The sequence below is a fragment of the Schistocerca americana genome, chromosome 5, assembly GCF_021461395.2.
Source record: "Schistocerca americana isolate TAMUIC-IGC-003095 chromosome 5, iqSchAmer2.1, whole genome shotgun sequence".
NCBI classification, from domain to species: Eukaryota; Metazoa; Arthropoda; class Insecta; order Orthoptera; family Acrididae; genus Schistocerca; species Schistocerca americana.
In genome coordinates, this window is record NC_060123.1 from 468,421,738 (window position 1) to 468,439,545 (window position 17,808).

The following is a 17,808-nucleotide window of genomic DNA, read 5'->3' on the forward strand; positions in this document are numbered from 1 at the left end:
ATTACAATTCCTTTAATGATAAGGCGTACATTACGTGGCACTTTTTACTCTCAGCACGAACAAGACCTTCAATACACCCACAAAGACGTTCCGTACGGAGGTAAATACTACATAAAGAGTACTGGAAAAATGTGAGATATGTTTCTCTTGTGCCCGAATGTCTTAATCTATTAGATACGAGAATACACGTAGTGTTTTGAACCCATTGAGCTCTGTATCTCGTACGGAAAAGAATGCATGCAACGTGTGTCTCACCCTGAAATGCTTGGCCACGGCAGTGTAGCGATCGCCTGTGTCTTCTATGAGGCGCTGGAAGCGGGTGTTGAGGCGTTCGCGCTGTCGGACTTGTTGGAGTGGGGCTCGCTGCCTTGAGCAGACGTGTTCTCCTCACTGGCGCTCTGCTCCTCCTTCACCATCTGGTACTCCTTCTCGTACTTTATGCTGTACACGCCCTCCGGGTCGTACTTGGCCTCCAGTTGGCTCCACAAGTCCGGTCTGTTCTTCATTAGGAACTTGATCACCTTCTCGGCGCCCTGTCGCTGCCTCTGGCGACAGCGACTGCATCCATTCCATAGAGCGCCTGGGATGGCAGCTGAGGTTTCAGTAAAGGAAATAGTTATAAGCACACGCAAAATTTGGAAACGTTATCAAACTTTCACAATGTTTACTGTAAGTAATAAATGTTCTCGATAGAAACTGTTACCAACTACATTTGATACATTGCAAATTACTAATAATTCGATACACCCCTTTTGAATTATAGCTTCATTATTTTATCTTTTAATTTATTTCAAAAAAACATTCATGGAATGACATTCAGTTCACGGCTCAGTGCTTTTTTTTCGTATTAGTGAATCATGAATTATTTAATTTTTAATCACAATAAAGCAGAAAGGCTTATTTTAATCAGTAATATGAAATAACCAAAGACGTGTTGTGATATTTACTGAGAAACCACCGAATGACTTGGCTCCAAATTGAGAAAGCGATCTTCACTTAATTTCAGTAACAGTAACATTACAAAAATGCTATGAGGCACAGAAATTGCCAATAAATACACTTTTTGATGATACCTGACAACAGACTAAACATTTTTAAAATAACTAATTTCACAAAACACCACATACTTCACTATTCCTCTTAGGTAGTGACTTCTTATGATGGTAGTCTTCAGTCGTCATTTTTCATGACTTCTGTACAAAATTTAACCAGTGGCGTTGGTTGAACCTGGGACACAGAACGTTTTGATTACCAGTCGTAGATGCTACACGTTTTCTTTATTTTTGTACCCCTGGACCACTGGTTCACAATCCTTGTCTTACACCCTATTCAATCTGAAGAGTTTTCTCTAGGTTCTCCAGTTTAATTGTTCGCTCTTGGTTCTCGTACGTAACACGTATTACTCTTCTTCCCCAGAATTTCAAACATCTTGCACCATTTCGCATTGTCGAACGCTTTTTCCAGTTTGGCAAATCCTATGATCGTGTTTCCAGCTTTCTTCAGTGTTGCTTCCACTTCTAAGCTAATGGTCGGACTGATTCTCTGGTGCCTTTACGTTTCCTATTTCATCGTCTTCTAACAGATCTTCAGTTTTCTTTTCCATTCTTCTTTACATTCTTCTTGTCTGTAACTTGGGTGCGTGAGCTGTTAAGCTGACGGCGATTGTTCTAGCACTTGTGAGCTGTTGGTATCTTCCGAATCGTGTGGCTGATACTTTTCCGAAGGTATGATGATATGTCTCTAATCTTGTAGATCCTGCACCCCTAACTTGAACTGTAGTTTCGTTCTCAATTCCCGCAATGATTTTAGAAATTCCGATGGAACGTTATCCCCTTCGCTTTTTTTTATCTCAAGTCTTCCAGAGCTCTTTCAAATTCCGACTCTAATTCTGGGTCTCCTATCTCTTCCATATCGACGCCAAATTTAAGAAACACTACCAGAAATAACGAAATAAATGGGTAATACATAAACTGACAAATGCAGAGGTTCGGCAGTAATTCAAATATGCAAAAGTAGAACCTCACAAGAAGAAAACAGTTGGGATGCCATCAAGTCAAATGTAACAAATATAGCCGAAATTGTATTAGAAATCATTAAGGTGGAACCTAAGTATGTTGGATGACCCCAGAAATACTGGGGCACTTTGACAGAAGGAAAAGACGAGAAGAAAAGAGCCCTGATCAGTATAAAATAATCAAAAACAAGATTACCACAATGTGCCGTTTAGTAAAAAAAAAAGTGGGTGGAAATATCAGCAGGGAAATAGAAGACGATTTTAAAAATGGGAAGCAGTATGAAACTTACTCCCAGGTTAAACCGTTGCAGCAGAAACAGAGAACAAAGAGTAACGCAATGAGAAACATAATAGGAACCTTCTGTTTGGCGAAGGAGATGTAAGTGACAGTAGGAAAATGTATGCGGAAGACCTGCAAAGTGAAGCTGAAGTTGTAAGTTTAAATGAGTATCCTGAACACGAGAAACTCAGTGAGGAAAACGATAAGAGATCATCCATAACAAAGGATAAATTTTTGTCGCACTAAATAAGTTAATATCAAATAAGTCAACATCCCTGCAAAACCGTACCGACAGCATTAAAAGTAAATTCTTCACGGGGTAATCTAAATTATATGAAAAGGATATCATACCACCTGACTTCTCGAAGAGTAGAACTATTACGTATCCCAAGAGCGCAAACAACAAGGGCTTTGCAAATTATAGAACATTTGCGATCTGCCTCATGCGTCAAAAATGTTAAGTATGGTAATTTGAAGATAGGATTAAAGAGACAATAGATTGGAACTTTGCCGTCGATTAATTTGATTTCACATAATGAAAAGGAACGAAGGAAGCTACGTACGCAAACATTTGGAAAGGTGATTGATTAGAAAAGGCATTTGATGTGGTTGATTGGAAGTCATCTTTTTATAGCAATTTCCAAAATAGGACTTGACTCAAAATAAGGCTTGACTAGGGAGATGGGGTGACTAATTTTAACTGTATACAAGCTTCAAACTACTGAGCTACGTATTAACGATAGGAAGAAAGAGGTAAAATTCAAGAGGGTGAGACATTGATGCCCCCTATCGCCTAATTTATTTTATATCTGCGTCGAGGAGACAATAACAAAAATGAAAGGGAAGACGGCTGGAATCAAATTTAATTGTATATTCACGTCGCCAGATTTTCCGATGACAGCGGAGTAGTGGTACACTCAGTGGAGCAACTAAGTAAAAAGATCAAGGTCTTTAGTCAAGAGATACCAAAACTTAAACTACCCAGAAGGCAAAAGTCATGATTATAGACAAAAAAGAGGGCGCAGAGTTGGCAACGAGAAACTGGAGGAAGTAAGCCCTTGTGAGACTGTCACTGGCCAAGAGCAAACCTTCTGCTGAACGAGAACATCAGTGTCGGCAGTAAGAAAAGATCTGTAAAGAACTTTGTGTGGAGTGCACCTAACTAAAGCCTGGACGTTAGCAAAACGGAGAAAGCGCTCCTCAAAACTGGGGAAATATGATTCAAGACGAGAGTAAAAGGAAATAGCTGGCGTAACAGGAAAAGGCATAAGATGATCCCGCAAGGAATTTGAGAAGAAAGAATTACTGAACGTTATAAGCCAGCGCAAATCCAAACTCATTAGGCACTTCATTAGACACGATATTCTGTTACAAAGCATGCTGCCTCTAATTGTTTAAATAAAGGCTGGTGTATGACTTCGACAGTCGACGATTAGCAAGCAGAGTCTTTTAGATGAATTATTATTTTGACAATTTGCTAGTTGTTTGGCTATCTGGACGTAAATGTATTGCATTATTTATGAGAATCGCATGTCTGTAGGCTGTGCAATGAACTATTTTTGACGGTCTACAATTAGCAAGCGTGTGTGTAGAGCCTTATAAATGAGTTATGTAGGAGTGGTTTGCAGGTTTGTATGCTGTGGGGCTTGTCAGTTCGTGTGCTCTGTGATACATATACTCCATCCCTAAATAAAATGCCCCCAAATAAATAATGTACATTCCCTCCTCTCTCCATCAGCCTAGTGTGGGCTGAGTCCTTTTACCAGCAGCCCCTAGGAAGAGGTTGCGTCCTGGAGGTTTAGGTTAGTGGTGGTGAGCTTGGTTTGCAAAAATTTTTTAGGATGGTAGCTAAAGGGCAAGTGACCTTTCTTTAGTGGTAAGAATTCAAACTCGGCGCCGGTTCCTAGGAAGAGGTTGCTGTCTGGTCCTTGAAAAGTGGGTGAAACTAGGTAGGAATACATGGGGCGATAAAGAACATCCTATTTAAAAATGTGGGGATTGTGAAGGGATGTTCCTCATGCATGGAGATGAAGACTAGTTCTAATGAGAGGGAACTGTGGCTTCAGAGACAAAGTTTATCCTTTTCAAAAAAGAAGAAGGAAGAGTAAGTCTGATATTCTTAAATATTGAACAACATATTACCATGCATGTAAGTGTAGTGCGTAGTTAAGATGCAGCAGACAAACATTTGATGTTCTCCAGTAGGCCACTCTTGTCTTTCTGCTCTACACTTACTCATACCTTCATTTCCTCGTCCGTAAAGGAAAGTGAACTCAACCCTTACCGGTATTTTCATCAGTAGACTGAATAGTGGAGCATTGCTCACGAAAGTCAAATACATTCACATCATTCACTTTTAATTTGTTACGAAGTTCCACTACTATGTTAACTCAGTTACAGAGATAGGATTTGTATTTGGAAAACTGACCAATGTTTACAGGAGTACTAGAGGAACACAGGTACACCATGAAGCAAGTATCCAGTGATAACCTGCCGTTGCATTGCCGATGGCAGCAATTTCTAAAGTGTGAAATCTAGAACACTTTCGCATTAGGGTCAAGTATCTAATACCTTCCGAATGTGACCCTGTGATTGCTGAGACTGCTGTTGTTGTGTACATAGTTCCGCGTAGTCAGCGCGTACACAACTTTCCCATTAGAGCGCGCCCCGCTAAGCACAACAGCGCAGGCGCAGCTCTCGTCCGTCTCTGCACTAAAAGATGGCGCTGCCTTAGAGACGGACCAAATTCTGCTTCCGCCGATGCGTGTATTAATATCTAACGCAGCCAATGAGATTGCTGCTAATGTAGAACCTTTTCTCCTCATGGATCCCATTTGCGCAGTGATACCTGAACGCGTGAGGTATTATAACAAGTGTACAGACCTCCAATTAGTCAGTCTGCATTTGTCTGCCTTAGACTATACCAGTCTGCATTTGTCTGTACCAGTCTATAGTAAGGTTTCAGTCTGCGCCTAATAAGATTATCGTATTCCTGTACTTGGCCATAAAGATATATGTATAGACACTTTCGTCAAGTATCAGAGATATGTGAGAATAAGATTAACGTACCAAGACCAAAGGAACTTCAGATTGTTAATTGTAAATAGCATCCAGAATCAAGTTAAGTAATTTTATGCTTCTTATTATTTTAATAAATGTGTGTGAAAATTAATCAAGTTCTGTTTAAAGTTGGTGACCGTCAATCTGCTACTCTAAGCAAGCAAGCGGCATTTCTATCATCTGACCTAACGGCAGAAGGTAAACACACCAGAATAAGACCACGAGAAATATTGCTGACACTCGCCTACTTCGATAGAGCGACAAGTCAAATAATCTGATGTTGTGTGTACCGAAGGTCTTACAGTAAGCACACCACAGCTGTCTTAACCCAGTAGAGGAACACTATGAACCTGCCATGGTTACTCACCCTTGAGGTACTTGGCGTCATCTGTGCGGCGCTCTTCTGTGTCGGACATGAGGCACTGGAAATAGCTGTTCAGAAGTCGCTCGCTGGCCAACACCTCGTCCAGATTGACTTTGTCGTACTTTCTTGATCTTCTCATAAGCAATCTGATACCTCATCCTATATGTGCCTTCAGGGTCATATTTGGCTTCCAAGAAGCTCCAAAAGGTGGGCCTCCGATTAATGAGGAACCAGGATATTTTTACAAAGCTCACTTGCTGCTTTTCACTGCACCGGCTGCATCCATTCGTCAGCGCATCTGTAATTACCGCTGTGAACCGAAGTAGTTAAAGGATTATCGCACTGCTAAAGCAATAGAGTAACGGCTAAAGTTACAACCTTACATTTGGCATTCCTTATTTGGAGCGCTGCTGTCCATGGTTCAAACACTGAAGATTTTTAAGATTGTTTACGATATTAATGAACTGATAAAGACGTAGTGTGAAATAAAGCAAACTTCATGTCTTTCTCATTTGTAATTCAGCAGCAAGAACTTCAGAGGGAACTTAGACCATCATAAAGGGCGCTATTTGGAAGGAAATAAGCAATTAATATGCCACTTCGTCTCAATGAGTCTTAGTTTGGTGCGAGCGATTCATCCTGCGATCAATTCACTATGTTCAGGGTAGAAACATTCGAAATATTCAGTGAAATATGATACAGGCACCAACAGGAGTAAAGCTGTGAGGGCTGATCACGAACAGAACTTGCACAGCTGAGCCGGTAAAAGCACGTAAAATGTGAGGCTCTTGGTTTGTGTCTTGTTTCAAAACAACATTTTTATCTCCTTGAAAGTTCAAACCAGCGTACATTCCACTGCAGAGGGAAGATTAGTTCTAGAAACCCCTCAGTTTCGATAGAAACATTAGGGAACATGTACTTATTCTTGTAAAAAAACAGTCGTAAGTACCAAGTGTTACCCCGACGTGACAATGACAGTCATACATCTGGCAACATCTTGAAACGCAAATAAACGGACTTCTTCGTAAAACAACCATACTGGTTAAGACTGCAAGGGACTTTTATCGGGATCTACATTTGACAAGTTGAAGGCACAGTGCAATAACCAGGTTTGCGAGGTGTTTGTTTGGACAACAGCATGATGTTGCACTGCATGGGATCGTGAGGCAAGGTATATTCGTCATCAACTTATTTGGCAACTTCTTGAACCGCAAATAAACTGACTTCTTCGTAAAACAACCATACTAGTTAAGACTGCAAGGGACTTTTATTTGGATCTGCATTTGACAAGTTGGAGGCACAGTGCAATAATCAGGTTTGCGAGGCGTTTGTTTGGACAGTAGCATGATGCTGAACTGCATGGGATCGTGAGGCAAGGTATATTCGTCATCAAGGTTCCAGTAGGCCACGTCTGATAGGATCACAGTAGCGTGTACTAAGCACTTCGTAACCCCTTTACATCCGCGCCTGCTATCCGAGAACAAGTAACACTCTCCCTGCAACATCATGTGTCGTTCCCCACTATTGACCAGACACTAGCAGTAACCGGACCAGGAAATTACCATCTCATTTGTAGGCTGCCTCCTTCGACCATAAATATAATAGACTGGCCCTGACGTCATTTACGTGGCTCCAACATCTCTGGGCTAAAGTCACGTAAATTTTGGCAAAACATGGTTGTTTCGTGTTGTGCTTATGGCTGTACTCAGCGTTTTGTCGGGGGAAATGGCATTACATTTCACGTGTGTTTCTATGATAGTGCAGACGCGTTTATTGAAATCTGCTGAAGTGAATTTCATAAGTTTTTTACACTTGAAATAGAGTATCACGTAAATTAAAGTGTTGAAAGTGATGCCTGTAAAGTCAGCTCATATTACATTTTGGGAAGTATCTGTGATAATTCGGTTACAGAAGTAGGTATAACTGTTTCTCGTCCCTGCTCCTAGGTTCCCTAAGGATGAAAACCGAAGGCAGCTTTGGATACAGGCCCTTAAACGGAAAAACTTCAAGCCATCTGCACATACGCGCCTTTTTGTATATACAAGTGAGATTATAATAAGGTAAGAGCACCTATAGTCGACACATGAAGAGAATCTTTTTCTACCTTCTAATACTATTAAATAAATGTAGGCTCCAAAATTATTTTCTGAAACTTCAAAGTTTCACCTTTCATCTAAAATATCATTCTTTTTTAAACTGATAGTTTAAACTTTTGTAGAAATAGTAGGAACTGAACCTTTGAAGTGCACCTAAAATTGATACTGTAAAATGGACCTGCTCCTAAAGTCGATAATTGTGGCCCCTATAGTTGACATAATTCACATATCCCATTTTCTTTTATAAGTGACTAGAGCTCAAAACGCGCCGAATCCAATATTTAAAGTTTCGACACAAGCCCACTCTTACGGTTTAAAAGAATTTTAACGACATTTTACTTTAATTGATAGTTTATAGTAATTTCCTTCCGCTGCCCACCAGAGGGGCGTTCGATGTATTTGTTAGATTTTATAAATGGTACTGTGAACAAATCCAGGTCAAATGTAGTTCTGACATAATTTTTCGCAAATAAAAAAGTAATTTTTGTTGGAAACGTTTGGCAGTCAACTGAGAAATGTGGGAAAATACAACATAGGATGGCAGACCGCTGATCTCAAATCCCGTCACGTTTTGCCAATAGTCACGTGGTTTATGTTGGAGCCACACCAGCCCTATAGCTTCTGTACAGCAAGGCCAGTCTACTAGCATCTATGGTCGAAGGCTGCCTCTAACAATACAACACAAACGGCCGCATTTGGCGTGGGGCCTCGAGAGGGATGCATGGACTGTTAAACAAAGGAGTTGCATTGTATTTAAATATGAACCGCAGCTCAGAATTGCTCTCGACGACAATCATCAACGAGTATGGTGTAGTTTTGGGAAGAAGTCCCTATCTTTCAATGTCGTGGAGAGGCACAACGATGTTACTTCTGCGATAAAGATGTGAGAAGCTATCTGGTATGTTTCCAGGTCATAGCTGGTAAAGACCGAGGGAAATCACACGGAATAACTGTATGTATGGACTTTCTACGTCCTCACGTGTTACGTCTCATTTGATAGTATCGTGGTGCCATTTTTCAAAACGTATGTCTTTGAATTGTCTGTGTAATGATAAAGGATCCCGATGGCCAGCAAGGATCCAGATCTCTCCGCGAAAGAATATTTGAGGAGCCAGCTTGGACGTCAACTCCGCCTTCATGCCAATATCGAGGACATCAAGGACCAGTTACAACAGCTATGCGCCCGTTTGCCTCAGGAATCAGTGTATTGAATCCTGGACAGCTGAGAATCAACGCAGTACTGATAAGTGTGCTTGTACTGGCAATTTCTTTGTAAATATGAAGCTATATGGTAATCACTAAAACAACATCTCATATCTTCTCAGCTCGTGGAGATTCGTTTCGTTTCCTCCTCCCCTTCGGGGAAATTAACTTCTTTTCTCAGGTAGTGTATATAAAGTCATATGACAGCCTCTTACAAGTCCTTCGATTCGACGGCACGCTGATGGCTTGCGTGGCAACCAGCTTCTCAATTGGTCTCACGGGGCTAAATGAACAACTTTATAGACTTTTCCACCACAGTAAAGTCTGACTTCGTTGCCTGGAATCGAGCCAGCGAGTTCCGAATCACTAGCCATTAACACTATCTGGCATCAACTCCCAGAATGCTGCGGCCAGTGCGTGTGCAGCTCCATATACGTATACGGTGAACTTCATCGATCCCGTCACGCTTCCTTAACGCTAACAGGATTCGACGTTCTATTTTTATGACGTCATCCAGCTATTAATAACATACTACCGAATCGCATCGGGGCACTGACATACAGGGGATAGGCAAAATAATATGAACAGTGGAAGTAATGGGATAGTTGTGTTTGAAGGTCAATAACCTGCGGGTAGGACACGTGTTGCACTGGACTGTGCGTGTTCAGTACGGACTAGACATCAGTGCAGGTCGTTTATGAGTAGTGCACACTTCGTACTTGCATTCAGATGCCGAGGACGACGTGTAATGGAAGACGTAACTGATTTCCTAAGAGGGTATATTCTGGGAACCCGATTAGCTGCAGCATCAGTAACCAAGACAGCCAACTTACTGAATATTCCTAGAGCAACTGTTTCAACAACCATGACAGCCTACACAAACCATGGAAAGACATCAAAGTATAAAGGTAATAGTGGGCGCAAATCAAAACTATATGACAGAGATTGTCGTATGCTATCATGAATTGTGTCAAAACAACAGAAAACTACAGCGGCTAACGTGACTGCAGAGCTCAATAGCCCTCTCCTTCCTGTCGACACTGTCCGCCGAGAACTCCATAAAGCGAATATTCATGGACGAACTGCTATGCCGAAACAATTAGTAATAACAACCAACGCAAAGAAGCGTAAAACATGGCCTCATGAGCCAAAATCCTGGACGGCTGATCAGTGGAAACACGCCATATGGTCTGACGAGTCAATTTTTTCGTTATTTCCAAAATCGGGCCGGGTTACGTCTGGAGAACGCTACAAGAAGCCTACAATCCCGATTGCTTGATTCCAATGGTTAAGCGTGGAGGTGGAAATGTGGTGGTGTGGGCTGTCATATCATATGCTAGTCCCATCATTACGCTCAAATACCGTGTTACATCCAACGATTATGTGAACATTTTAAGTGGTCAGGGGCATCCCATGATTCAAATGTTGTTTCCTAGCAATGATGCCATATTTCAGGACGATAATGCACTCATTCACACAGCAAGGACAGTACAATTGTGGTATGAGGAGCATGCAACTGAATTGCAGCGTCTTCCTTGGCCAGCACACCCCCGGACCTGAACATTATTGAATCCTTGTGGACGGTATTGGAGCGCAGACCCCGGGGCAGATTTCTGCCTCTCTCGTCACTACAGTAGTCAGTAGAGCTTCTGATTGAAGAGTGGCATCGCCGTCTAGCACCTCGTCCATGTTGAGGTTGTCGTATATGCTCGAGTACGGTTCTATGTTTTCCTCTCCTTTGGCCGTGTCGTACTCCTTCTGGTACTTCTTCCTGTACACGCCCTCAGGATCGTACTTGACCTCCAGTTTGTTCCACATGAACGGCTTATCCTTCATGAGGAACCTGATCACCTTTTCGGCTCCCTCACGCTGGTTGGGGTGACAGCGGCTGCACCCGTTTGACAGCGCGTCCGGGATCACTTCTGTGAAAGAAAAGTACCAAAGAGACTATAAATTTTTAGTGTGAAAACTGGTAGTCTTCTACATTGAGAAAATAGCTAAGCTTCGCTTAATTTCCCACAGTATCGATTAGAGTCTTCAATGCTATTAATCGTTAATAATTTGCTTTTAGCTTTTGAAGGCTTTACAAGTTTGTCACATTGATTCATACCTTTGCCTGCAGTTATTTTCTCGCTGCGATACACTTATAGTTATTACACTGGACTCTGCTTGGTTACTGCTAATGCAGTCTCCCCTTTTGTAGTTTAGAGTTCAGTTTACAAGACCAAAAATAGAAAACGGTGGTGTTGGGCAATAAGTCGAATCCCTGGTATCCTGTTACAATTTCATATTTGTTTCCTTTGTTTTATGAAATGATTTTCACGAGGAACAGTAAATAGTTAAAAAATTGATTTCAGTAGTTCACACGAGGCCAAGCATTAATAACGGTTTTACGGTATATATTCCGAGTTAGAACACGATTCACATTTTAATTTTTATTCACATGTCATTACATACGAAACCTTTTATTGAGTTTGTTATGTAGCTGTCACATATATTCAAAAACACATTTTCTCATAACGATGTGGTCAGTTTGTATTAAGCTACTACACGAAATCTCTGTACGTTAAAAAATTGACCCGGAGAAAATTTTCTTACACAGTACTCGGAATTAATTTATTTAAGACAATAAAATTGCTTTGGAGGTCTTTATAACTAGCTTCAGATTACGTTTTGTTCTTTTGTACTGGTGGAACTTTTATGACATCGATGATAAGATTCAGAAAAATATAATAAAAAGATCAAATCGGATAGGAGTCTCTTGTTGAGGAAAGGAAGTTACAATTTTGCATTTTGTTGACTTGTATCTCAGACTGAATACTGTGTTTTTCATTTTGAAGGAATCATCCCATCATCTTCCTGCAGGTACTTACGGAAGCTACGGAAAGTTAAATCACCTGAGTTCTCCCCAAATAAGAGTCACACGCTGTATTGGTGTTCCTCTCTTCGCCATCCACAGATTGAGATAATGATACCGAAAGTATTCACCTTTCATCATTCGTGGCTACGATAAGGTCAGTACTTTCAGAAATTGTGTCACGCAGTGACAATAAGGCAACAAAGTATTCAGTCGTTAAAAGGAAACATTCCCAATGTACTGAATGTTCACTTGAGAAATAAAATGAAGATTAATGCCACGAATGATGAATGGTGAATATTTTCGGTATTACTGTCTCACTTTGTGGATTCCTAAAAGGCGTGACCGAGCGAGGTGGTGCAGTGGTTAGACACTGGACTGGCATTCAGGAGGACGACGGTTCAATCCAGCGTCCGGCCGTCCTGATTTAGGTTTTCCGTGATTTCCCTAAATCGCTCCAGGCAAATGCCGGGATGGTTCCTCTGAAAGGGCACGGCCGACTTCCTTCCCTGTCCTTCCCTAATCCGATGAGACCGATGACCTCGCTGTTTGGTCTCTTTGCCCAAAAACCAACCAACCAACCAACCAACCCAAACCAACCAACCAATCTAAAAGACGTGCATATGGAAATGTTTTTCTGTATGACTGTCAAACGTAAGCTTTGGAAGTTAAAGGCGAGAATCGTCGCATTCGTTTGAAATATGCAAACAGAGCAAAACAGATGATCACCGAGTATACTCACAAGATAAGAAAAGGTAGGATGTAAAATTTCAGTGCCTGTGTTGTTCCCAAGGGCAATAAAAAGTTCCAGAGGGACAGGTATGTCGGCGACTGCAGTCGTTCATTAAATGTATTCGCTGTTACGAATATGGATAACCATCAGCTGTTTAATGGAATGATGACAGCAAAAGTTTGTACCGGACCAGAACCCGGATTTTCCGCTTATCGTGATCGGTAGAGGTACCCTTAGGCTATCCGACTCACGGCCAGAACCAAACTTTCACATGTCGCCAGCCATGTACCTGCAACCTGTACTCATACATCCACTATGTATATTCCCGTGCAGGGGAGTCATTTTCATTGAAAGTTGCTTGCGCAGTGTCGGCGGATAAATACGATATGTCTCCCTTATACACAATGGATGTACGAGTACAGGTTGTAAACACATGGTTGACAGCTTATGAATGTTTGGGTCTGATCGTGAGTCGTACTCGGGTAGCCTAATAGATAGGCGACCTCCCGTGGTAAGTGGCAAATTTTTCACTGTCGTCATTTCATTACACAGCTGATGGTTGTCCATATTCGAAACAGTGAATACATTCCACGTATAACAAACAGTTGGGGTCTTCAAAGTAAACGTCTAAAGTTTGTTTACATAAACTAGTAAACTTTTGCTCAGCATATAATAAAGAAAGGTCATAGACATAGAGTCAACACGAAAGTGCTATATGCAACCAACAATAATAACATAAAAACCATTATAAACAATTGAGATAAATGAGCATTGAGCTCAAAATCCCCACCTAGGTCTAAATGATCAGTTACAGCTCAGCACACGCCCACTCTTAAGCTTTATATGATCCAGTCATCCAGGCACACTCAGACCTCAATCCAAATGACTGCATTAATCTACACAAACAAGTGCTATAACAATATACTCGTTCTTTACTTTGGTTTCTTCTTACAGCATACAACTTGTACGAGGGTTTAATAGTGGCAACAATTTATTTACAGCTCGTACAAAATGGATACGTGTTTCAATGTTTTACTGACCTTCAAAGTAGTCACCAGCGATGTGGAAGTCGTAGGATAGCCTTAGCAGCGACAGTTGTGTTGACAGTTCGAGGGGCGAGGTCTGTTGCCCGACGAATTTGTAGCAGTTCTTAAGCAAATGCCGTGAATGCAGTTCATAAATCGAGTTGAAGTTGCGAGGGCTTAAGTCAGGGGAATGAAGTAAGTGGTATAGCACTTAGCAGCCCCATCAGTAAATCAAATCAGTAACAGCTTGCACTGTACGTGCTTGAACATTGTCCTGCTGAAAGTGTCGTCACTTCTGTTTACATGCTGTTCAGGTTTGGAGCACAACCTACGATAAGCTTGGAGACGGAAGTGATGAACTTTCTGCGGGACCTGACAATCATTTTGCAGGACAATGCTCAAACACGTACAGTGCAAAATGTTACTGATTTGTTTGAGTGATGGGGCTGCTAAGTGCTATACCACCTACTGCACTCCCCTGACTTACGCCCTCGTGAGTTTAGCTCGGTTCCTAAACGGAAGGAAACACTTCACGCTATTCGCTTCAAAATTGCTACATATTCGTCGGGCAATAGACCGCTCCGCTCGAACTGTCAACACAACTGGCACTGCTATGAGGATCCTACGACTTCCACATCGCTGGCAACGGGTTATACAAAACGCTGGCGACTACTTTGAATGTCAGTAAAACTTTGAAACACGTGTCTATTTTGTACGCACTGTAAATAAATGGTTGCCACTATAAAAGTTCCAACCCTCGTGTATTGTAATATAATGTATAGTAAGTCTGAAAATATGGGAGTACTTTAGGATTTGTATTTTCTTCTGAATTATATTCCATATGCCTTTCAACCAAGCGACGATTATGAGCTCCCGCAGTGCTTACACGTATGGGAGAACCGTGGCGTTAGCATCACGTCACCGTTTCCTGTACTCCTGACAAAACCAGTGACATCTGTCCATAGACAGCGAATAGGAGGCGGGGGAGTCACGTCGCGGTTGCTGGCCACGACTTGGAGTGCGGAGCACAGTCTGGGCTCTCTCCTGGGACATGGCTTTGCGACAGAGCAGAAATATTTTTGCCGTCTGTCTCTGTCCCTTTGGTCTTCCAGTTCTCTGGACCAGCTCATTTAAATGTAAACCAGCCCGTCTTCCTTCCTCCTCCCCCCTCTATTTCTCTAACAGCTACGTCGAACCCAGATTGGTGGACGGACTCTCAATCTGGACAAAGCGAGCCTTCCGTGTCTCGAATATCTAGAACGTACTGTAATTTAGTTTATTTAACTCTCCTATCTGACGAAACTGCCTTCCGCCGCCCATCCTCACCCATCCTAACCAGGATACACTTCGATGCCTGTACAGTAGTGTGTTCTCGTTACGTACTGCGCTCTACTGCCTACCCTATAAATTGTAATGCAACAAAGTAATTTAACATGTTTTGGAACAAAACGAGTGATGAGGGGTCTGTTTCATATTTCTCAACTTATATAGTCATCAGATGTTCTGTGTTTGCATTTAACATTTGGTTTCCGGCATACTAGTGTCTCTTGTGGGTACTAGTCAGTTGTCTACTGACACTGGCACAATACTCCGAAAACCATATCGCAATAAACAAATCAGGGGGACCAAATTCGCAGCTTATTAGCACCTCAAAGTCAGCTATCGAAGTTTTCTATCAAAAAGAGACGGAAGAATCCATAAATAGACTACTGGCCATTAAAATTGCTGCACCACGAAGGTGACGTGCTACAGAAGCGAAATTTAACCAACAGGAAGAAGATGCTGTGATATGCAAATGATCATCTTTCACACAGCATTCACACAAGGTTAGCGCCGGTGGCAGCACCTACAACGTACTGACATGAGGAAAGTTTCCAACAGATTTCTCATACACAAACAGCAGTTGACCGGCGTTGTCTCGTGAAACGTTGTTGTGATGCCTCGTGTAAGGAGGAGAAATGCGTAGGATCACGTTTCCGACTTTGATGCAGGTCGGATTGTAGCCTATCGCGATTGCGGTTTATCGTATCGCAACATTGCTGCTCGTATTGGTCGAGATCCAACGACTGTTAGCAGAATATGGAATCGGTAAGTTTAGGAGGGTAATAGGGAACGCCGTGCTGGATCCCAGCGGCCTCGTATCACTAGAAGTCGACATGACAGGCATGTTATCCGGATGGCTGTAACGGATCGTGCAGCCACGTCTCGATCCCCGAGTCAACAGATGGGGATGTTTGCAAGACAACAACCATCTGCACGAACAGTTCGACGACGTTTGCAACAGCATGGACTATCAGCTCGGAGACCATGGCTGCGGTTACCCTTGACCCTGCATCACAGACAGGAGCGCCTGAGATGGTGTACTCAACGATGAACATGGGTGCACGAATGGCATAACGTCATTTTTTCGGATGAATCCAGGTTCTATTTACAGCATCATGATAGTCGCATTCATTTTTGGTGATATCGCTGTGAGCGCACATTGGAAGCGTCTATTCGTCATCGGGATACTGGCGTATCACCCGGCGTGATGGAATGTGGTTCCATTGGTTGCACGTCTCGGTCACCTCTTGTTCGCATTGACGGCACATTAAACAGTCGACGTTACATTTCAGATGTGTTACGACCCGTGGCTCTACCCTTCATTCGATCCCTGCGAAACCCTACATTTCAGCAGGATAATGCACGATCGCGTGTTGCAGGTCCTGTACGGGCCTTTCTAGATACAGAAAATGTTCAACTGCTGCCCTGGCCATCACATTATCCAGATCTCTCACCAGTTGAAAACGTCTGGTCAATGGTGGCCGAGCAACTGGCTCGTCAGAATACGCAAGTCACTACTGTTGATGAACTGTGGTATCGTGTTTAAGCTGCATGGGCAGCTGTACCTGTACACGCCATCCGAACTCTGTTTGACTCAATGCCCAGGCGCATCAAGGCCGTTATTACGGCCAGAGGTGGTTGTTCTGGGTACTGATTTCTCAGGATCTATGCACCCAAATTGCGTGAAAATGTAATCACATGTCAGTTCTAGTATAATATATTTGTTCAATGAATACCCGTTTATCTGCATTTCTTCTTGGTGTAGCAGTTTTAATGGCCGGTGGTGTATGTTCAAAAATGGTTCAAATGGCTCTGAGCGCTATGGGACTTAACTTCTGAGGTCATCAGTCCCCTAGAACTTAGAATTACTTAATTGTAACAAACCTAAAGACATGACACGCATCCATGCCCGAGGCAGGATTCGAACCTGCGACCGTAGCACCTAGAACCGCTCGGACATCCAGGCCGGCCATAAATATGTTATAAAAGAGTTTACAGGAGAGCTTTGCTGACACCAGCGTCCTCTTTTTCCATCACTACTATAGTCTGCAATCTCTTTCAGCAGACAGAAAGGGTAGAAAAGTACTCATCTTGAGGTACTTGGCGTGTGCCGTGCAGCCCTCTTCTGTGTCGGCCATGAGGCACTGGAAGTAGCTGTTGAGGAGTCGTTCGCTGGCCAGCACCTTGTCCAGGTCGACGCTGTCATACTTGCTGGAGTAGGGCGCCGCGTCCTCTGACAGTACGAGTTGCGCGGGCAAGGCCACATAGCGCGTCCCGTGCATGACGACCGCGGGCCTGTGTGTCCGAGTGTACCCCAGGCCGGCCGGTCGCCGTTCTTATAGCTCGCTTCGCTCCGCCAGCTTTTGCCCGGTCACTGACACCGCCATATTTCCCGTTTGTTGGCCGTCCCTTTGTGAGCGGCCGGCGCCATTTGCCGATCTATCCGGCTAGCAATTTGCAGGCTCCTGTAGCGCCAGGTGAGGGCACGGATGCGGCCGTGCGATGTTTCCACCATCACGTAGGGATCTGGGGTTACTCCCTGAGCCTGATGGATCCGTCCTTACCTACTTGAGGCAGCGGCGGGACCATCAATCTCTACGACAGCTGTCCTCTTGGAGTCCTCTTAGAACTCATACATCCTGACTGAATTTACAGTGGGAATGGGGGAGGAAGAAAAGGTGGCCGTGCGGGATTAGCCGAGCGGTCTTAGGCGCTGCAAAAAAAATGGTTCAAATGGCTCTGAGCACTATAGGACTTAACATCTGAGGTCATCAGTCCCCTAGAACTTAGAACTAATTAAACCTAACTAGCCTATGGACATCACACACATCCATGCCCGAGGCAGGATTTGAA

General features: G+C 42.9%; 1 protein-coding gene across 1 annotated transcript; it reads right to left on the minus strand.

Annotated features, from left to right (window-relative positions):
• Nucleotides 1-387: 387 nt before the first annotated feature.
• Nucleotides 388-17,237, minus strand: LOC124616449 (ejaculatory bulb-specific protein 3-like). Its single transcript, XM_047144758.1, has 3 exons — nt 17,042-17,237; nt 10,735-10,939; nt 388-592 (listed from the first exon to the last, which is right to left on the minus strand). The coding sequence occupies exons 1-3, from the start codon at nt 17,235-17,237 to the stop codon at nt 388-390; spliced, it is 606 nt and encodes a 201-aa protein (XP_047000714.1).
• Between the last annotated feature and the right edge of the window lie 571 nt (nt 17,238-17,808).